Below are 23,163 nucleotides of genomic sequence, written 5' to 3' on the forward strand. Positions count from 1 at the left end.
TCGGAAAGCCAAAGAGATGCTAGTTAGCCCTCCTGTACTAGCCCATTTTGATCCCGCCCTTCCGGTGGTTCTCGCCTGTGACGCGGGACCGGTCGGCATTGGCTGTGTGTTGAGTCAGCGGACGTCACAGGGCGAGCGACCTGTGGCCTACTATTCGCGCACGTTGAATGACACCGAAACTAGATACTCACAGACTGATAAAGAGGCATTAGCTGTAGTGACCGGCGTTAAGAAATTTCACTATTACCTAGCGGGGCGAACTTTCACTATACAGTCAGATCATAAGCCTCCCATAGGCCTCATAGGAGAGCAGAAACCTTTGCCCGTGATGGCGTCACCTAGGAGGGTCCGCTGGGCTCTGATGCTTGGGGCCTACTGAGTACCGGCAAGGATCTAAGCAAGGCCACTGTGACGCGCTTAGCAGGCTGCCTTCGTGCGAGGAGGCTTGTTCGAGCGTTCCAATTCCGGCTGAGACTGTCCATTTACTTGAGTTCATCGACTCATCCCCATTCCCCAGTGAATGTGTCCCAGATACAGCGGTAGACCGCTCTGGATCCCGTATTGTCAGCGGTACATCGATATGTCAGAGATGGCTGGCCGGATGTCAATAGTGTTTCCCTCAGCCCTGATTTTCAGCCGTACAGGTCCCGTATAGGTGAACTGAGTGTGCAGGATGGCTGTGTTTTGTGGGGGTCACGAGTGGTGGTCCCGCCGCAGGGACGGGGTGCCATGTTAAAGTTATTACATGAAGGTCATGCTGGCGAGTGTAGAACCAAAATGTTGGCTAAAATGTATGTTTGGTGGCCAAAAATCGATGACGACATTCGTGATATCGTGAAGTGTTGTGTGAAGTGTCAGGAACTGAAGGGGACGCTCCACTGCATCCTTGGCAGTGGCCGACTCGACCTGGCAGCGAGTCCATGTAGACTATTGCTCGGCTAACGGATAGATGTTTCTGGTGATAGTCGACGCCCACTCCAAATGGATGGACGTCTACCCAACTCGTTCCTCCGACTCACTGATCACGATTGAAAAATTACGAGCGTCGTTTGCGTGCTGGGGAGTGCCAACAGTGCTAGTGACAGACTACGCCCAGTGTTTTGTATCACAGCAATTCAAAACGTTTTGCAGTGTAAATGGGATCAGGCACTTAACGACACCCAGCCTATCACCCAAATCAAACGGCTTAGCCGAAAGAAGCGTGCAAAGCTTCAAAAACGGGCTGTACAAACAGATCTCGGGGTCCATTGAGACCAAGGTCTCTCGATTTCTGTTTAGGTACCGCACAACACCGCATACTACGACCTCATGTACGCCCGCCGAATTATTTCTGGGTCGTGTGCCACGCACTCATTTAGATGGTGTGCTACCAGATAGGCAGGAGCGTATACGGAGACAGCAGGAGGCTCAAAAGACGTACCGTGATCGAAATGCCCGTGAACGATGTCTGAACCCGGGTGACCCTGTGTATGTGCCTGCTGTCGATAGATTGCAGGGATTGGAGCGTTGTCGGTGGGCGCCCGGTCGTGTAGTGTTCGTTGAGGGAGTTAAGGTCACTGTGGAGCTAAATGACGGAAGGGTGATTGTGCGGCACGCCGACCAGGTTCGTGAGCGATATTCAGCTGTTCCGCATGTCGCTAACGATCCTCTCCGTTCCAGAGTGACACCGATACCTGCTCCTGATCCGGTCACGGAGAGCGCCGCTGCATCTGCACGGCATGCTCCCGTTCCCGGACAACTGGCCTCCACTCCCGACCGGCTGTCGGCTCCTGATCGAGCGCCTGCTCCTGGCCGGCCGCCTGTTCCGGCGCCGCCAGGGCTGACCGGAGCGGTGCCCGCGCCGGGTGTGACCACCGTCCCGCCGTCCGCACCCTCTCCCAGCGCGCCGCAGTACCGGCTGAGAGACCGGTCCACCCTGCGGCCCCCAGACCGATACGTGGCGAGCTATGAGTAGGCGTTTTGTTTCAGTTGTTATTTGTTCTGTGAGGTGCGTATTTATTTGCTTGTCCATGCTGTGCAAGTATTCGGGGTGGAGGAGTGTCATGGAGCTGAGCTGGCGGCCGCCGCGCCGGTGCACGCGTACTTGCGCTCGTGACATGCGCTCATGACACTCGTATGTGAACCGTGGTGGCGTTGCCTCTGTGACCCGGGGGCTACCTGGCCGGCTCGAATACAGTTTGGACCGAGACACCGTTTGTGATAATATGCATTCATCCAATTTTCCGACTTCCACATTAAACAAGAAACTGTGCGAGCAGATATGGCGAAAAAATAGATGTCCGGATAATTTCGTTACACCCTGTATGTTCTAGTGCAAACTAATGCTATGATGCTAGGGGAGCGGCTGCAGGCTGGCGTAGCGCGTGCGGCCTTACGGTGGTTGGGTGAACGTGCCACCTTCTGCTGTGGGGTGGGTGGGGTGGGGTGGGGGAGGTCCTCCTTGACCCCGTGCCGGCCCCGCCACCTGTGCTGCGCCATCTTTGGGCTGGCGACGCGACGGTGTGGAAGCGCGTACCTTCCGTCAGTTTTCCAGGCATCTGAAGTCTGAACTCGGCGCTGGCCCTGTCGTCGATGTCTGCGCGTGAGCCGCGACGGGTGCCACAGCCTGCTGGCACCGGCGGGTACGTGCCGTGTACATGTGGTGCGGACTGCGGCACCGACTTGAACCACTCGAAGCCAACGGAGACCAGCCACCCTCATTCGCTCAGATTTATGTGAACGACCCACGAGCCGAAATACTGATGCCGAGGACCACGCACGCATTGTGGCATCACATAGAGAACACCTATTACATCCGGGAACGACTCCGATCGGCCATTTTCGGGAAATTTACCGTCCACAGTGAATATTCCTGGGAATATGCTCTGAACGTATCAACCGAATTTGATGTTAGTGCCGGACCCGTGGACTCGGAACTGCGTCACTAATGCCTGTTCATAAATGTAGCGCGGCGTGAGCCATCCATGGACTGCGTGTTTCTTTTTTCCAACCAAAGGTAAGCACTATACCTGAAGATGCTTCTTTGTAACCAAACCAAACAAAAACTAACAACCTAACCTAACCTAACTTGACCTAACCTACAGCCTACAAACCTACAACGCGCCAAAAATTTCAGCCGCCGGCGGGATTCGAACCTTCGGTCCTCTGAACACGGGGCGAGTGCGCTACCCAAGCACTTCACCTCGCAGACAGCTGGCCGGATAAAGGTGTTGTAAGTCACTTGACAATGACGCACTGGGATATACTCCGTATAGCGCCTTCCTTTGATTGGAAAAAAGAATTACTTACGCCCGTGGACTAGCCTCTTCAACTCCGTAGCAGTGTCTCCCAATCTGCGGAAAGTTCAGCTGGTCGCATGATAACCGTGGCGAAGTTTTCTGGCTCTGTTTCAACGGCTCCTTCATATTCCCTTCATATCAGCATAAACCAGATTTAGGCTAACTTGCAATTAAACGATCAAAAATGTTAGCTTAAGTTTCGTTAGGGTAAATTAAACGGTGTTTTATTTGGTTAGGCTAAGCCCGAAAAACGCGTATATATGAAATTTTGAAACGTTGAAGTGTCAAATTCCTTTCCTATAGTCCTAAAATACCAGCAGGCATCTGTGTTGCACTTGAGTCCAAAGACACTGCCGTCAGGTCTCTACAAATGACAGCATTGACTGCATTGATAAAGTGGCTGTGACAGTCCTTCTCACACAAGCAGGTCACATCCTACAGTCAAGAAAAAGTGCGGCCGTCATCCTCCTGAGATTAGTCTCTGCCAGTGGCGTATCCAGGATCTTGAAAAGGGGGAGGCCAAACCTGCTCAAGGGGCCCCACCCTTACCTTAGGGGCCCCAGTGGTAGCATACCAACCCACGCACAGGTGCGGTTCTTTACCACTTTCGCCATGTGAGGGAGCCTTTTTAGGCACACTTGGCAATCTAAAAACTCTGAAGGCTCATTCTGGCCTCTGAAAGCCCCTATTCGGCAACAGAGTGAACGACTCTGGCTTCAGCTGGCCCTATAATGGCCTCAGGCGACCCATGCTATTGCTGACCTCCCAGGGCCCCACGCTGGCTCTTGGGAGCCTTTGAGTCAGTCTGATGACCCTACGCCGCTCTCGAACCCACGCCGATCTCTAGAAGCCCATGCTGCCCTCTGAGGGTTCCGCGCCGGCTTATAAGGGCCACTCCTACCTCAGGGGGCTCAAACATGCATAAGATCTGAAGTATGGCTGCCGAGGCCCTCGAAGTGGCCTCTAATGGCCCGACGCCAGCCTATGAAGGCCCCGTGCTGGCTTCTGAGGGCCCAGCACCAGCGTCTGAAGTCAGATGACAGCTGGCCCCACGCTGGCCTCAGAGGGTTCACGCTGGTCACAGAGGACCTCACACTGGCCTCAGAGGGCTCCACATTGTCTTCGGAGGACCCCAAGCTGGTTTCAGTGGCCAGTGGACCTCAAACTGACTTCAGAAGGCCCCACGCCGCTGGGCTTAGAAAACCCCAAGCTGGACATAGACAGCCCCACACTGAACATGAGGGCCCCACACTGGCCTTAGAAGGTCCCACACTGTCCTTAGAAAGCCCCACAATGGACTTAGAGGGCTCCACGGCTGGCCTTAGAGGGCTGCGCGCAGGCTCCTTAGGGTTCCATGCCAGCGTCAAAGGGTCCCACGCCCAAGTCTAAGCTTCTGTAGGACTACTGAAGCGGCCTCTGAGGGCCTCAGCGCTAGCCTCTGGGGCTAGTTCTCAGCCTCTGAGGGCCCTTCGCCGACCTCTGAAGGCCATCAAACGGCAAATTTATGATAGCCCCTCAGAGTCGCCAGTGTTGGTCCCTCAGATGTGTCTGTGAAAGGCCGTCAGATGCGCTAATGTGGGGTCCACACAGGCGCCGTTGCGGGGGCTAGGGCTTAAAGACGCTGGTAGGGGCCGTCATAGGCATGTATGGGGCCCTGAAAGTTACTAGTGGCCCTTTATAGGCCGGCAAGGGAACATCAGATGCCGGTAAGAGGCCCTCAGAGTCGCTGCTAAGTGGCCGTTAGATGCGCTGGTACAGAGCCCTCGGAGGCGCCGGTGAGCGGGCCTTCAGAGCCACCGATGTAGGCCGTTAAGAGGCGCTGGTGTAGGGCCCTTAGAGGTGGCGGTGAGGGCCCTCCCAGGCGCCATTGTGAGGGCCCTCAGAAACATTGGTGTGGGCCGTTGGGGCATAAACAGGTGTGGGGCCCTTACGGCTGATCCCTCATTAGCCTTCAAGGACCCTCAGAGGGCGGCAAGGTCCTTCAGAACCTGGGGTGGGGCCCTTCTGGAGATAAGTGTGGCTACATAAGAGCCGCATGACGTGTTTTCAAAAGCCCCGTGGTGTCCTTTCACTCCTTTCCAGTTGAAGCGTGCCGCGTGGCCAGCGCGAACCCTCTGATGTAAATTGGCACCGTAGGGCCCCTCGGGCCCGAGGGGACCCTAAACCATAAAACCGACACGTGTCCCCTCTCCCCCTGGCTATGCCATTGAATCCAAGTGATCAGGGACCCTCTAGGTAATCAGGGGCCTCTCAGGTGACTGCAGAGTGCAGGGGCTTTTCAATTGATCAGGGGCCCACCAGGTTACCGTGACCAGGGGATCCTCTGATAATCAGGAGCCGGTTATACCAGGGGCTCCTCGGGTAACTATGGGCCTTTATGCGACTGCAGAGGTCCTTCAGATAACCATGTACTCCCCGGGTAAACATGAGCCCCTCAGGTGACCAGGGCTTCTTCAGATGACTGGCCAGGGGCCATCCAGGGGATCAGGGGCCCCTTGGGTAACTAGGGTTCCCTCCGATTACCAGGGGCTCCTCAGGTAACCAGAGGCCCCTCGGGTAACCAGGGGCCCCTCAGATAACCAGGGGCCCTCGTAACCAGGGGTCCTTTATCAGGAGTCCTCCAGATAACCAGGGGTCCCTTAGGTAACCAGGGGCCCCTCAGGTAAACAGGGGTTCCGTGACCAGGGGCCCTCAGGTAACCAGGGCCCCTCAGATAACCAGGGGCCCCTCAGGTGACCAGGGGCTCCTCGGGTAGCCAGGGGGTCCCTTAGACAACCAGGAACTTCTCGGACAATCAGGGGCCCCTCAGATAACCAGGGGCCCCTCAGGTAATTAGGGGCTCCCTAGATTACTGACCAGGGGCCCTCAGGTAACCAGGGCCCCTCAGATAACCAGGGGCTCCTCAGGTGACCAGGGGGACCCTCAGGTAACCAAGGGGCCCTTCAGGTAGCCAGGGGCTCTCAGGTAGTTAGGGGCCCTCTGTGTTCGTCACTGTGATAGATATCGCTCTTTGATATTAGTTTTGATATTAGGAATTAAGGCAGGGAGACCCAGAACGCCTTCGTCACGCTGGTCCCCTGGCCCTGAGTTATCATTGGACCTCAGGGGCCCCTGTGGCCCCTGGGTACGTACCCTTAGGTACGTCACTGCACTTAAGTGACCCAAAGGGCCCACTTGCATGTCTGATCCCAAAGGGGGAGGCCATGGCCTCTTGGCCTCCCCCCTGGATACGCCACTGGTCTCTGCGGCTGTCACCAATTAGTTAGACACTCGGTTCGTCGTGTGACCGCCTCCCACGACTGATGTTGACACCTGGTGATGTCATTGATCAGTCCTCATCAGAGTCGCTAACGCTACAAACGACTTCTGTCAGTCGCCAATTGAAGATGACGGATCAGCTGCGACCACTGCGTACATTAAATGCACGACTCCGCTGCGCATTACTTGCAGATTGACTGGGATTTTGTTTGGAGCTTTCAGAAAGTCTCCTAACGTGATCTATCCGAATAAAACAACGAATATTGGAGACAGATGCATGGTGACACTATGACGCTCAGGGTAGGCTCGAAGCATGGTCAAACATCGTCACCAATGTCCTAAATAAAAAAGACATAGGTACGTTTTACAATAAAAATCGCTTGAGTCTTTACAGGAAGAATTCTACCATGTTGATAGCAACTTCGATCCATGCCTGCAATCAAGGGAAAACGGTAGACGAAATATTCTTATTCATCTACGGCCAAATGATGATCAGACCCTAACTTCCAGAGAGGTCATTTAGACATACATGTATGTGCAAGATAAGAGCATTGCAGGTGTATGAAGAGGGAGGGAGGGAGGGAGAGGGAGAGAGAGAGAGAGAGAGAGCGAGAGAGAGAGAGAGAGAGAGAGAGAGAGAGAGAGAGAGAGAGAGAGAGAGAGAGATGCGGCAGCTGGCCGGGACAGGTGGGCGCTGTCTCGTCTCGTTCTCTCCTCTGATGGACAGAGCAGCAGTGTGGCGTATATCAGTAGTCACATCCAGAGTCAGCACAGCTGCTGTGACTTCCCGGGTCAATTGAGGTGACATCCGCTCAGCCGCGTGTGGTCCATTCATTTGCAGAAACAATCCTAGATAGGTATATGTGTCTTAGAGGATAAATGAAAGGGCATGTCAATACCGTTAATACTTCCGACATTCTATGGGTGTTTTGTCTCGATAACGATGGATTTGAATCGACGCCTGATGACGCTTGACATCCAAGAAGCAGGAGTGCACTGTGAGTGTGTAAGTCATAAAATACGTAGATTTCATAAAAAATATAAAGTTCATATAAACTCCATCATGCAGCCATCCAAGCCGGGAGTGAGAGCGTACAAGGAGCTGCTGGATAGTCTGTCTCTCAGCCAGCTCATAACCTCGCCCACTCGTCCTGGAGTGACTTCAACTCTAATCGACCACATCATTACTAGTCACCCTGACCTCGCCACGGCTGCTGATGTAACACCATGCAACATCAGCGACCATGATCTTATCACCGTCTCGATCAGCGGCGTGAAGACGCGCCGCCAGCCCACCACAGTCACCGTGCGCTCCACGCGCAACCTGAGCCAAGACGCGCTCTGTCTGGACCTGCTCGTCGCTGATTGGTCAGCTGTGTACGGCGCAACCAGCGCCACTGACAAGTGGTCGGCCTGGAGAGCGGTGTGGGACCCGATCATTGACCGGCACTTGCCGCTGAAGGAGGTCAAGCTGCGACACAAGTCTCAACCGTGGATGTATGATGAAGATGTGAAAGAGGCAATGGAAGCACGTGACAGGGCTCGGGAGGATAAGGAACGGACACCGTGCGAGGAGACTGAGCAGGAATTTCGTCGCTGTCGCAACGCAGTCAAGACGGCTCAACACCATGCGTGCTCGGAGTATTTCCTGTCATCATTCCGCCGCTCAAAGTCCACCACCTGGCGCGACATCCGTCGGTTTCTTATTTCATCCAAGAAACCAGAACCGAGACCTGATGGGTCATCAGGCCGTCCAGCGGCTTGGTTCGACCGCCTCAACAGCTACTTCTCCACCATCGGCCCCAGCGTGGCGGACGGCCTGGCGGCGCTGGACACCGGGGAGACGCTGCACCCCCGCCCGCCGCGAGTCTCCAGCGGAGCCTTCAGACCGCGCCCGGCCACTCTGCCCGAGCTGTCCGCTGCTCTCCAGCGTATGGGGACGTCCAAGGCGTGCGGGACGGACGGCATTACGATCTCTATGATCCGACTGACTTTTAGCGTGGTAGGGCCGCATATTCTGCATGTGATTAACAGCGCTATCTCTCGCTGTGAACTGCCGCCCGCCTGGCAAACCGCTACTGTTGTACCATTACATAAAGGCGGTGATGCGTGTGACCCTAGCAATTACAGACCTATCTCGATTCTACCTGTTGTTTCCAAGCTTTGCGAACGTGTTGTCTGCACACAACTCATGGACTACCTATTAAGTCATCACTTGCTGTGTCCCCAGCAGTACGGTTTCCGGCCCGGCCTATCCACCGAGGCGGCCCTGCTCGACACTGTCACGTACCTCACAGACAACGTAGACGCCGGGCGTGTGACGTCACTAGTCACAGCCGACACTTCTAAAGCCTTCGACAGTGTCGAGCACGGCCGCCTCCTGGAGAAGCTGGGCTGGTACGGCATTGAGGAGCGCTGGTTTCGTGCGTGGCTCAGTGGCAGGACCCAGTCTGTTCGGGGAGGCCCCAGTGTTGAGAGCGTGTCACACGGTGTGGTCCAGGGTTCGATCCTGGGCCCGGTCCTATTTTTGGTATTTACCAACGATTTGCCACAACATGTACCTGCAGAGAAAATCGTTATGTATGCGGACGACGCCCAGTTCCTCCACTCTGACTTACCGAACAACCTCTCTGAGATGAAAATACGTTTGGAAACCAGCATGTCTGCTGCTCTAAAATGGTTTACCCAGAACAGATTAAAAATCAACCCCTCTAAAACTGAGATGATCATGGTAAAATCGCAACGATTGAAAACCGAAACTGGCTTCCATATCCATTTTGGAAACTCTCAAATTTTCCCGGTACAGTCGGTGAGGGTGCTGGGCGTCGCCGTGGACGACGCCATGACATGGGACAAACACATATCATACATTCTGCGCCGGTGCTATAGTGTACTGATCGGTCTGTCAAGGATTCGACACCGCGTGCCGCGCGAGACCCGTGAGCTCCTGATTGAAGCGCTAGTCTTCCCGCTAATAACGTACTGCATGTCTGTATGGGGCGGTTGCACAGTCACACAGCTCAGGAGACTGCAGAAATGCATAAACTTCTGTGTCAGAATCGTAACGAACCTCAGGCGTTGCGACCGTGTGACAGCGTCCCGCAAGGAACTGGGATGGCCTGCTGTACAGGAGCTACTGCGTGAGCATGATCTGCATGTTATATTTAAACTGATGCATGACTCGCAAACCCCTGATTCGATCCGCAGCCGCATCGTCCACCGTACTGCGGTGTCGAGCCGCAGCACTAGGGCAACCAGTGACGGTCAGCTTCATGTCCCGCGCGTGCGAACTGAGCTTGCCCGGCGCTCATTCATCTGTCGCGCAACTCGTTCATGGAATGAGTTGCCTGCGCCTGTTCGAAGCTGCACCGGTCTGGCGGCGTTCCGTAAAAAGGTTAAGAAACGGCATGTTTAATCCGGCTGCGCTAGGTCAATGTGGTCAGTTAGTTTATCATGTGTGGTGTGTTTTAACCTCTATAGAATCTGTCCTGTATGTATAGGTATGAGTTTTGAACTACTGAATGTATGACGTGGTTTACTGAAAACCCAATTTCTTGGATGTAACCGAAATATATGAGTATGAGTATGAGTATGAGTATGTTTGAGTCATTCCTAGAATGGAAAGAATAAATGCAAATTGAAGGCTCTACTAAGGAAATTGTACAATACCACAACTTCCATTTTAGAGTGCTGTGTTTAGCCGTGATTAACAGAACAGGTTTCGACACCAATCATTCACGTATGAATAACGGACTAAGTGTTGTGGTTTATCTCGACTAATCCCTAAATTCTGATTGGCAGAGTGTCAATCTAAAATTGCTTTATTCAAAACCTCTTCATGTTTATGGTAATTTGTGCGTGGGTCACTCTCGATATTAGGCACAGCGGCCAGAGGCTGATTGACATCATCGATGAGCTATAAAAGATAGTGGTAATTAGAGGGCATATGTATCAAATAAAATCATCTGAGTTTTCTAGGTAAGCTAAACATAGAGGCTACAGTTGAACAATGTCAATTTTTCCACAACAACATACACGCTAAACAACTTCTTGATATTGTTACGAGCAAGAACGGTTTTAATGGACATGTAGTGTAGGGCTTGCTAAAAAGCGCCGGTTCGTTCAGCAGTGTGCTGAGCAAGGCTGGTTTTGTATTTCGGTGTACCGAAGCTAGCCTTGGCTGGTGTTTGCACTCTGTCTCCAGTCCAACCACCGTGGTCCGGGACGAAGTGAGGGCATAGAGCTGAGGGCCCAGTGAAGGAGACTACTTCTGCTACAGACGAGTTCCAAACGGATTCGCTTGTTGCCGCCGGACAAAAGCAGAAATAGGAAACCGGAGCAAAAGCAAATATATCTATAAAAAAACAAGAGGTGTGACATAGGTAATGAAGGTTTAAAGTACATATAACATTTAGTAATAAAATGAGCCGAATAGCAATGCCAGCCAATATCATTTTGCTTGCTGCACATAGATGGCAGCACCCAAAACGCCTGAAGGTAGACTGCACCGCAGGGCAGCAGCGGGGACTCGGGACGCAGAAACTCTGCACAGAAAAGCGCAGGATTTAGAGTAAACGATTCTTACAAATGTAAGGCAATGATGACGGAACATTTCGGCATGTCATTATGCATATGTCTGTCGCCATTCAACAATAACAAAAAACCGGTGGTTGAAAAATACGTTCATTGTTTTTAAAAAATTTCACCTACCCCAATTTTCTTTTTTTATAAAATATGTCGTTATCCGGGATTGAGCTCCAGCCCGACACGTGGAAGTCGAACTATGAAGGAACTCTGGTAAATACAGCCGCATGCCGTCTATCGGCCGTCCGCCTACACAAACATGTCCGTACAAACAGACGAGGCGAGGCCCGTCGGCGGCCTCGCCCACTTCACACACGGTTCACACACGGCCGACGGCGCCCGCATGAGACGCCGAACGACGGCGACGACGGCCGCGGTGGATAAGATTGTCGCAGAGTCAACATACCTTGTTTGCCGTTCATCGTGAGGTCCCGTCCGCCTTACAGGCACTTCTAGACGGCCTGCACGCCCGCAGACACCTGAAGAACACACAGAAAAGACACCGGTCAACGACTCACTGCGTGAACGACTGCACCGGCCCGAGACTGTGCGGCACCGTTTGCGAAACGCGGCCGCCTGGACCGACCGGCTGGGTCGCGGCGGACCGTGCGTCTCTGACGTCACAGCGGGAAGGTGTTGAGTAAATACAGCAGGAGATGACACGCGCTGCGGCACGGAGGAACCCCACCTGACGCGTCTCACGCGGACTGCGGTTGGCAGGCGGCGTCCCGGTTGTGAAAATGTTGATTTTTCTCAGTGCACTGATTTGATAAGCTAACTCACGCTATTGAATCAGTGACAGCAGCACCGCCTGGGTTCTAGCATTGCCGATAAAGTCGGACAGAATGTTGTCCGTCAGACATAGACCACATCCACAGCTGTGGTTGTGTAGCTGTCGGACAATGAGCGGCTCGGGGTGTGGGCTGCTGCGACCGGAACCGGCCGCCAATTTGGGCGGGGGCGGCGGCGGCGGCGGCGGGGTCGGGGGCGGCGCCGTGGGTGGAGTCGCCCTTATATCTCGGCGCCAGTCAGCCTTCGGGCCGGCGCGTGGCAGAGCTATGCGTGAGCCTCTCCCCGGCCGTGACGTCATCGGTGGCGGGGACCAGTCACCGATGACGTCACAGAACAGTGGGAGCGTCGCTCAGCTGTGGACTTGCTGGACTCTGCTGACGATTTGAGTTGGAAATCTTGAGAATGCTCAGGGTACAAAACTTTTATCAGCATGTAACAAATCTCCAGCATACAACAACTCCCCAACTCTGATCTTTTTATGCCCAAATTCCATCGCAACGTCCGAATTCTTCGTAACCCATCTTCATAGCAGACCTTCGATGATGCACCGCACAATCCAGAACAATGATTCAGTAATAAAATGCAAAACAGGTGCCATAATTCCCATCCAGCCGACCACTCTGTTTTTCATAAGTCTTCTTTCTCTCTCCGACAGCACAAACACCGGCGCACAGCTCCTGGCAATCTCCACTATCCCAGCGCCATCAGGGCTGGGCGCAGCGGAGCCGCGAGACACGCCCACTGAGGGCGTCGCACGTGACGATCCCCCCCCCCCCCACTGCTCCCCAGCTGGCAGCTCCTCACCCCCTCGGCCGCCGACGCCGCGGGCTGCCTGCTGCACATGACGAGCGAGCTTGGAGAGAGTGGGGAGAGAAAGAGGACCGACGCCCGAGTCGGGGTCATCCTGCAGGGTCAAAGGTCAGCGCCTGCCTGAACCGACGCGGCTGCAGACTACGGAGCCAGTTCAGCAGGTTAGATTGTGTGTTCAGGAAGCACTGCTGTCCAATGTCCATCATTGCCGGATCCCAATCGTACCAGAGCTTCTCAAAACGTAGCTGACCTGTCCTCATGCAGGCGAGGTGCATACCAACCTTAGTTGCCACTCTGCAAAATATCCGACATCTCTCGGATCGGGAACGGCTGTGCGCGTCCTGCGCCGAGAGAGGGACGTGACATCGCAGCCAGAGGAACGCATTGGATTCACCGCCGAAGGGCGTACGCCGCGGAATGTGTTTACCTATCACCTGAATCCGATCAGCATCCGTCAGAATAACCGCTGCCCCCGCTGCTTTAATAATCGCCCCTGCAGACGGATGACGTCTGGTAGATGACGTCACGTCACGATGATGACGTCACGCTGGAAGGGATGACGTAGGCTGACCAAAGGGTGCCTTGGCCTCTGATGAGACGGACGATGAACGAGTAATAGCCGGCAGATGGCCGGCATTGTAGAACAGAAGGCAGCAGCGCAATTGGCAGCACTGAGCAATTTGGAAACAGTCACAGTGATTAGCGCTGTACGGAGAACGGTGCCAGCCGCGTCGCTGCCCGAATACTGATTAGATTAGCGGAGCGATCTGTATTCTTCACCATACCTCGCCCCAAGGCTGGGCCAAGTAACAACCAACAAACGGACATTGGCCGTTATACTGGACACAACTAGTGAGAGAGCACCACATAGACTTGCACTGCGAACCGACGTGGTGTCTACCCACAAGCATCCATGGTCTATGCAATGTGCAGTGGAATGAATGTAATGTAACCTATGGTGCAGGTAGGTATACCCTGCAGTGCAATTGCACCACCAGCCGAGGCCTGGATGTCGCTTTAGGAAATACGCGACAGCCATGCCACCTCTTTATCTATGAATAATGAATGTCATGCAATGAAGACGCGTCTCCTGGCTCTTCCAACATTTCTCCATCATACTCTGAACATTCCTCCCCCACCACCCACCTTCCAGCCGGAGATTGCATGCCATCCTGCTCTAGGCGTGACCCTAGGGCAGATCGGAGCACATCCAGCGTAAAGTTCAACGTCCAGAAGCCGACATCGCTTGCCCAGGGGAGGGGAGAACAATGGCTTGGCTGGCAGGGCATATTTTAAGGCACTTACTGCGTCCCATTCTGGGACGCAGCCCCCTCGCCTTGCGATGTAGCCCCTGCTGATTTGACCCACTGCGTCCCTGCCCTGTGCCCTGTCCGGTTCCCTAACCTGTGCCCTGCTGTGTGCCCTGACCTGTACCCTTCCCTCTAAAATGTCCTGTGCCATGCCCTGTAACCTGCCGTGCCCTACTTTCTGCCCTCCTCAGTGCCCTACTCTGTTCATTGCCCTGTGCCCTTAGTCGTAGCACGTGCCCTCTGCTCAACTTTGGGACGCAGTAAAAATGTGTTAAAATATGTCCTGTTGGCTGTGACGGGTTGTGTCTGGCGCCCCTTCCTGGCCGGACATACGGGTGCTCACGGACGACAGACGGACGGACAGTGTGGCAGTCGGGCCGGCCAGAAATGCAGACTTAGACACGGGTTTGAAGACAGACTGGCAAACAATGGGACAAACAAGTTGGTTATTGAGCTGCCCGCCCATGGTGGAATGAGCCAACAGAGGGTCAGGGGGCAATCTAATTGTGAAACGAGTCAGCAAACTAGGAAAGAAAACAAAACACCAAACTGGCAGATGATACCTACGATAAACATTTACCAAGTATGTGTGAAAAGACCTTAAAGGCATACTGTTAAGCAGACGAACAGACCAACAGGCGTGGGGATCGACCACTCGGACAACAGCGCGCTAGTGGGTTCTGCCGCTACCCCGGCAGTCCTGCCTGCTGACCCTGCAGTCCAGCGTTACTGACGCCAAGTGACCCTGGTTGGTCCAATGGTAACCGGTTCACCGCTGAGGCGGAGGTCGCTGCGTGGTTACCAAGGACGTCCTATCGCGAGGACCACCGCCGCGCGGTCGGCCTGTTATCACTGACCGAGCAGTCCACTAATGATTGTCCGACTGGCGTGGCTTGGATGCTAATCAGGTCTTTACAACGAGAGCGAAAGGTTTGTGGTGTTCCTGATCTTTATTAGAGAGCGTACGAGCGCTCGTAACTGATATGATCGACGCAACGCGTGATTACAAGGATGCTCGATTTTACTACGCAGAGTGTGACCTTGGAAGAGTTTACAGAACGGGCTTTTAGCTGGCTCGTAATTCAACGCATTGTCAACCATTATCTTCGTTGTCCGATTCCTCTGTTGTGTTATAATGTTCAACTGTGGATGACCATCTCAATCGTCACATACACATGCACTGTCCACCGTCCACCGTCCACCGTCATACCGTCCACCGTCCACCGTCCACCGTCATACCGTCCACCGTCCACCGTCCACCATCCACCGTCCACCAATCATCCACCGTCCGCCGTCCACCGTCCACCGACCACCGTTCAGCATCCACCGTCCACCACACCCTTCCACCGTCCACCGTCCACCGTCCACCGTCCACCGTCCACCGTCATACCGTCCACCGACCACCGTCCACCGACCACCGTTCAGCATCCACCGTCCACCACACCCTTCCACCGTCCTCGTCCAGACGTCCTCTGTTCAGGTGTCCACCACCCACAGTTCACCGCCCACCACACCCTTCCACCCCCTCCATCCACCCCGTCCCGTCACGCGCTCAGAGCCGTCACGACCGGCCCGCGCGCCGCACGTGACGTCCGGCGCGTCACGCTCGGCCGACCGCTGCACGTAACGTGACGCCTGATCACCATGTCCGTCACAGATCACTGGGTCGGCGGTGGCGGCGTCACTAAACGCCAAAGCCGGCGGAAATGACCTGCGAGTGGTCTCAGCTGGTGGTCTGCGGTCAGCTTCGGCTGACGGTCGGAGATCCGCGCTCGGGAATTAAACGATGGACAGTCTGTAAATGGATGTTTAATGGTCCATCGGCCTCGAAGAGCGATTTCCTAAGTCATCACGATTGATAATGAAGTGCAATTGCTGGAGCCAAAACAAGAGTGGTCACCAGGCGAAAGGCTGAAGAGTGGTCTCTCAACAGAGGATACCAGGCTAAACTCACGGTTCAACCCCCAGCTAGCAGCCTTGAGCTGTGAGCCCTGCTGACGATATCTGCCGGTGCGACCTTGTCAGGTTCGTCAGCCCAGCTTCAGATGTGCCTACCTACCGGCCCGGCAGCAAGGTACTAAACCACAGCTCAGCGCCATTTGCGGCGGGAGAGAACCGGCTCTGGCCGCCGCTCCGAGCTCACAAGATCGCCGCTCCGAGCTCACAAGATCGCCGCTCCGAGCTCACAAGATCACCGCTCGGAGCTCCGTAGATCCACGCTCGGGAGGCCTCAGAGTACCGTGTGATAAATACTGCGGCATGTTTGTTCTCGGCACCGAACGTCTTCAATGCTGATACAGGCTCACAGACGGATCGTGCTCGATGGGGAAGCGATGGTGACTGTGGTTGATGGTGGCTGTGCCGGTGGTGGTGGTGGTGTTAGTGGTGGATAGCGGCAGCGCGGTGACGTTGGTGGAGATAGGGGATGGGGGATGGCGCTGGGAGGGACCCAGCTGTCTGTCGCCATGTCCGTCCAAAGCAAACATTGGTTCTGAAAGCCAGCTTCGTTTTGAGGTCGAGCCATGTAAAAACAGCGCCTGTTTACGTTCAAATACCGCCACGAGATCGCTTGCATGCACTTTTCGTTGGAACATGAGATCGGCTCATGTCAGCCATAGCAGGAAAACGGCATTTCGGTAGGTATGGTACGATATCTTGTAGCGGAAAACACCTTTTATTTAAAAAATGGAATATTTGGAATACCTTTTATTAAGTATAAAACACACCAGCAAAAGTGCCGTAAGATCGCAAGCAGGCACATTTCATAAAAACACTCGCAATGTTTTTAGGAACACCACCTCTGAACACTCAACTGAGGATACCATTCCTGGTAGCTCAGCTTCAGGAACGAGCAGTTTTATCGCTCAGACTTCTGCAGAAAATTCCCCGCACGGAGTGCGCCGACATGATCGTGCATGCGGACCTCACGTGTGTTTTCATTTCCACGTGTCGAGACCCAGGCACGTGTCTCTGTGAGATTTGGTAGCGTTAGCCGCAACATAAGCCGTCTCAAACTGTGCCCAGGGCCCGGAAACAATACATTATATGTTCTGTTCCCAGCAATCAGCGCATCTAAATGCTGGTTTTATTGCAGAGCAAGGCAGTTGACAGCTTCACACTCCCACGGCCAGATTTCACTCTCCAAACGTCATTCAGTGTCTGCTCTGAACTTCTAGATGTGGTTTGAAGTTGTTTGACATGTGTGATCGATGATAGTCAAATAATTGACGCTTGATGGAATCAATTACTACTCGGTATTTGCCCTATCTAAGGTATGTAGTTAACAATTCAATGCGGTCCATGATAATATCGAACAGATTTCGACGAGCAATGCGTGCTCCTCAGTATAATAGCACCGAATTGTATAGTTTACATCAAGATTAGTCACAGAGTTGATAGCAATTAATCGTATTAGGGCATCAAAAATAGATCCCTATCATAACATCCGTGCCAAACACTGTCGATGATGGCCGTCGATCCGTGCCAAATCATCGAGGCTGCCCTCTCGTCGACAGCTGGTCTGCGCCTAAACACTGACCCAGCCGGCCATACGTCATGGTAATACTTGGGCTAGAGTCAGGCGTCAACCCAAGGCAAGCCATGGCAGGTGGAGAGAATACAGAGAAACCTTAGTAAGACCGAGATTAGGCCGAGACAGGTCACCGACATGATGTCCATAAAGTTAGCGTCGTATTCGTATTCGGATTCAAATTCGAGTAATGATTTCGCTCAAAATTGGCATACAGATAGCCCATGGCACGCTGAGTTCGAAAATGGTGACCTTTTTTTCCTAGGTCAAACCGTTTGACCTTGAGAGGTCAAAATACTGCGTACCCTGTAGAATCTTTGTTTATGGTCTGATTTGAAAAATTCGACCACCAGTGTGTTGGTCTCATCCAGAAGCAGTAGCACATTCAAAAAAATCCGAGGTCAAGGTCATAGGTCAAGGTTAAGGTCACTTTAAAAATCGCCGTACCCTATAAAATCTTCATTTTTGGAGCTATCGGAAAATTTCGGCCACCACTGTGTTCGTCTCATCGAGAAGCAGTAGCACATTCGAAGAAATCCGAGGTCAAGGTCATAGGTCAAGGTCAAGGTCACTTTAAACGTTAATTTTAGTCCCCGTACCCTGTAGAATCTTTGTTTATGGTCCGATTTAAAAATTTCGGCCACCACTGTGTTCGTCTCATCGAGAAGCAGTAGCACATTCGAAAAAATCCGAGGTCAAGGTCATAGGTCAAGGTCAAGGTCACTTTAAACGTTAATTTTAGTCCCCGTACCCTGTAGAATCTTTGTTTATGGTCCGATTTGAAAATTTCGGCCACCACTGTGTTCGTCTCATCGAGAAGCAGTAGCACATTCGAAAAAATCCGAGGTCAAGGTCATAGGTCAAGGTCAAGGTCACTTTAAACGTTAATTTTAGTCCCCGTACCCTGTAGAATCTTTGTTTATGGTCCGATTTAAAAATTTCGGCCACCACTGTGTTCGTCTCATCGAGAAGCAGTAGCACATTTGAAAAAATCCGAGGTCAAGGTCATAGGTCAAGGTCAAGGTCACTTTAAACGTTAATTTTAGTCCCCGTACCCTGTAGAATCTTTGTTTATCGTCCGATCTGAAAATTTCGGCCACCACTGTGTTCGTCTCATCAAGAAGCAGTAGCACATTTGAAAAAATCCGAGGTCAAGGTCATAGGTCAAGGTCAAAGTCACTTTAAATGTTAATTTTAGTCCCCGTACCCTGTAGAATCTTTGTTTATGGTCCGATTTGAAAATTTCGGCCACCACTGTGTTCGTCTCAACGAGAAGCAGCAGCACATTTGAAAAAAAAAAATCCGAGGTCAAGGTCATAGGTCAAGGTCAAGGTCACTTTAAACGTTAATTTTAGTCCCCGTACCCTGTAGAATCTTTGTTTATGGTCCGATTTGAACATTTCGGCCACCACTGTGTTCGTCTCATCGAGAAGCAGTAGCACATTCGAAAAAATCCGAGGTCAAGGTCATAGGTCAAGGTCAAGGTCACTTTAAACCAGGGCTGCGGAGTCGATGGATTTTCGGCGACTCCGACTCCGACTCCGACTCCGGCTTTCAAAAACCAGCTCCGACTCCGACTCCGACTCCGGGCAGAATTGTCGACTCCGACCGACTCCAACTCCCGACTCCGACTCCGCAGACCTAGCAGGGATGCGGAGTCGACAGATTTTCGGTGACTCCGGCTCCGACTCCGGCTCGGGTTTCTAAAATCGACTCCGACTCCGACTCCGACTCCGGTCACAACTGTCGACTCCGACCGACTCCGACTCCGACTCCGACTCCGACTCCGCAGCCCTGCTTTAAACGTTAATTTTAGTCCCCGTACCCTGTAGAATCTTTGTTTATGGTCCGATTTAAACATTTCGGCCACCACTGTGTTTGTCTCATCGAGAAGCAGTAGCACATTCGAAAAAATCCGAGGTCAAGGTCATAGGTCAAGGTCACTTTAAACGTTAATTTTAGTCCCCGTACCCTGTAGAATCTTTGTTTATGGTCCGATTTGAAAATTTCGGCCACCACTGTGTTCGTCTCATCGAGAAGCAGTAGCACATTCGAAAAAAATCCGAGGTCAAGGTCATAGGTCAAGGTCAAGGTCACTTTAAACGTTAATTTTAGTCGCCGTACCCTGTAGAATCTTTGTTTATGGTCCGATTTGAAAATTTCGGCCACCACTGTGTTCGTCTCATCGAGAAGCAGTAGCACATTTGAAAAAATCCGAGGTCAAGGTCATAGGTCAAGGTCAAGGTCACTTTAAACGTTAATTTTAGTCCCCGTACCCTGTAGAATCTTTGTTTATGGTCCGATTTGAAAATTTCGGCCACCACTGTGTTCGTCTCATCGAGAAGCAGTAGCACATTCGAAAAAATCTGAGGTCAAGGTCATAGGTCAAGGTCAAGGTCACTTTAAACGTTAATTTTAGTCCCCGTACCCTGTAGAATCTTTGTTTATGGTCCGATTTAAAAATTTCGGCCACCACTGTGTTCGTCTCATCGAGAAGCAGTAGCACATTCGAAAAAATCCGAGGTCAAAGTCATAGGTCAAGGTCAAGGTCACTTTAAACGTTAATTTTAGTCCCCGTACCCTATAAAATCTTCATTTTTGGAGCTATCGGAAAATTTCGGCCATCACTGTGTTCGTCTCATCGAGAAGCAGTAGCACATTCGAAAAAATCCGAGGTCAAGGTCATAGGTCAAGGTCAAGGTCACTTTAAACGTTAATTTTAGTCCCCGTACCCTGTAGAATCTTTGTTTATGGTCCGATTTGAAAATTTCGGCCACCACTGTGTTCGTCTCATCGAGAAGCAGTAGCACATTTGAAAAAATCCAAGGTCAAGGTCATAGGTCAAGGTCAAGGTCACTTTAAACGTTAATTTTAGTCCCCGTACCCTGTAGAATCTTTGTTTATGGTCCGATTTGAAAATTTCGGCCACCATCGTTTCATCGAGAAGCAGTAGCACATTTGAAAAAATCAGAGGTCAAGGTCATAGGTCAAGGTCAAGGTCACTTTAAACGTTAATTTTAGTCCCCGTACCCTGTAGAATCTTTGTTTATGGTCCGATTAAAAAATTTCGGCCACCACTGTGTTCGTCTCATCGAGAAGCAGTAGCACATTCGAAAAAATCCGAGGTCAAGGTCATAGGTCAAGGTTAAGGTCACTTTAAACGTTAATTTTAGTCCCCGTACCCTGTAGAATCTTTGTTTATGGTCCGATTTAAAAATTTCGGCCACCACTGTGTTCGTCTCATCGAGAAGCAGTAGCACATTCGAAAAAATCCGAGGTCAAAGTCATAGGTCAAGGTCAAGGTCACTTTAAACGTTAATTTTAGTCCCCGTACCCTGTAGAATCTTTGTTTATGGTCCGATTTGAAAATTTCGGCCAAAACTGTGTTCGTCTCATCGAGAAGCAGTAGCACATTTGAAAAAAAATCCGAGGTCAAGGTCATAGGTCAAGGTCAAGGTCACTTTAAACGTTAATTTTAGACCCCGTACCCTGTAGAATCTTTGTTTATGGTCCCATTTAAAAATTTCGGCCACCACTGTGTTCGTCTCATCGAGAAGCAGTAGCACATTTGAAAAAATCCGAGGTCAAGGTCAAGGTCATAGGTACGGGGACTAAAATTAACGTTTAAAGTGACCTTGACCTTGACCTATGACCTTGACCTCGGATTTTTTCGAATGTGCTACTGCTTCTCGATGAGACGAACACAGTGGTGGCCGAAATTTTTTAATCGGACCATAAACAAAGATTCTACAGGGTACGGGGACTAAAATTAACGTTTAAAGTGACCTTGACCTTGACCTATGACCTTGACCTCGGATTTTTTCGAATGTGCTACTGCGTCTCGATGAGACGAACACAGTGGTGGCCGAAATTTTTAACTCGGACCATAAACAAAGATTCTACAGGGTACGGGGACTAAAATTAAAGTTTAAAGTGACCTTGACCTTGACCTATGACCTTGACCTCGGATTTTTTTTCGAATGTGCTACTGCTTCTCGATGAGACGAACACAGTGGTGGCCGAAATTTTCAAATCAGACCATAAACAAAGATTCTACAGGGTACGGGGACTAAAATTAACGTTTAAAGTGACCTTGACCTTGACCTATGACCTTGTCCTCGAATTTTTTCGAATGTGCTACTGCTTCTCAATGAGACGAACACAGTGGTGGCCGAAATTTTCCGATAGCTCCAAAAATGAAGATTTTATAGGGTACGGCGATTTTTAAAGTGACCTTGACCTTGACCTATGACCTTGACCTCGGATTTTTTTTAAATGTGCTACTGCTTCTCGATGAGACGAACACACTAGTGGTCGAATTTTTCAAATCGGACCATAAACAAAGATTCTACAGGGTACGCAGTATTTTGACCTCTCAAGGTCAAACGGTTTGACCTAGGAAAAAAAGGTGACCATTTTCGAACTCAGCGTGCCATGGGCTATCTGTATGCCAATTTTGAGCGAAATCATTACTCGAATTTGAATCCGAATTTTAACGTTTAAAGTGACCTTGACCTTGACCTATGACCTTGACCTCGGATTTTTTCGAATGTGCTACTGCTTCTCGATGAAACGAACACAGTGGTGGCCGAAATTTTCAAATCGGACCATAAACAAAGATTCTACAGGGTACGGGGACTAAAATTAACGTTTAAAGTGACCTTGACCTTGACCTATGACCTTGACCTCGGATTTTTTCAAATGTGCTACTGCTTCTCGATGAGACGAACACAGTGGTGGCCGAAATTTTTAAATCGGACCATAAACAAAGATTCTACAGGGTACGGGGACTAAAATTAACGTTTAAAGTGACTTTGACCTTGACCTATGACCTTGACCTCGGATTTTTTCAAATGTGCTACTGCTTCTCGATGAGACGAACACAGTGGTGGCCGAAATTTTCAAATCGGACCATAAACAAAGATTCTACAGGGTACGGGGACTAAAATTAACGTTTAAAGTGACCTTGACCTATGACCTTGACCTCGGATTTTTTCAAATGTGCTACTGCTTCTCGATGAGACGAACACAGTGGTGGCCGAAATTTTCAAATCGGACCATAAACAAAGATTCTACAGGGTACGGGGACTAAAATTAACGTTTAAAGTGACCTTGACCTTGACCTATGACCTTGACCTCGGAATTTTTCGAATGTGCTACTGCTTCTCGATGAGACGAACACAGTGGTGGCCGAAATTTTCAGATCGGACGATAAACAAAGATTCTACAGGGTACGGGGACTAAAATTAACGTTTAAAGTGACCTTGACCTTGACCTATGACCTTGACCTCGGATTTTTTCAAATGTGCTACTGCTTCTCGATGAGACGAACACAGTGGTGGACGAAATTTTTAAATCGGACCATAAACAAAGATTCTACAGGGTACGGGGACTAAAATTAACGTTTAAAGTGACCTTGACCTTGACCTATGACCTTGACCTCGGATTTTTTCAAATGTGCTACTGCTTCACGATGAGACGAACACAGTGGTGGCCGAAATTTTCAGATCGGACGATAAACAAAGATTCTACAGGGTACGGGGACTAAAATTAACGTTTAAAGTGACCTTGACCTTGACCTATGACCTTGACCTCGGATTTT

At 51.3% G+C, this 23,163-nt stretch overlaps 1 protein-coding gene across 1 annotated transcript in view; it reads right to left on the reverse strand.

The window, feature by feature from the left end:
- LOC122392101 (serine/arginine repetitive matrix protein 2-like) overlaps positions 1–23,163 on the reverse strand; it is a 65,755-nt gene that overhangs the window by 27,780 nt on the left and 14,812 nt on the right. The window contains exon 2 of the mRNA XM_043386618.1: positions 11,527–11,599. Within this exon, the coding sequence (XP_043242553.1) occupies positions 11,527–11,542 (16 nt within the window). The 5' untranslated portion in view covers positions 11,543–11,599. The remainder of the gene's footprint in view (positions 1–11,526; positions 11,600–23,163) is intronic.

This window comes from Amphibalanus amphitrite, unplaced genomic scaffold (assembly GCF_019059575.1).
Source record: "Amphibalanus amphitrite isolate SeventyFive unplaced genomic scaffold, NRLGWU_Aamphi_draft 000469F_arrow, whole genome shotgun sequence".
NCBI classification, from domain to species: Eukaryota; Metazoa; Arthropoda; class Thecostraca; order Balanomorpha; family Balanidae; genus Amphibalanus; species Amphibalanus amphitrite.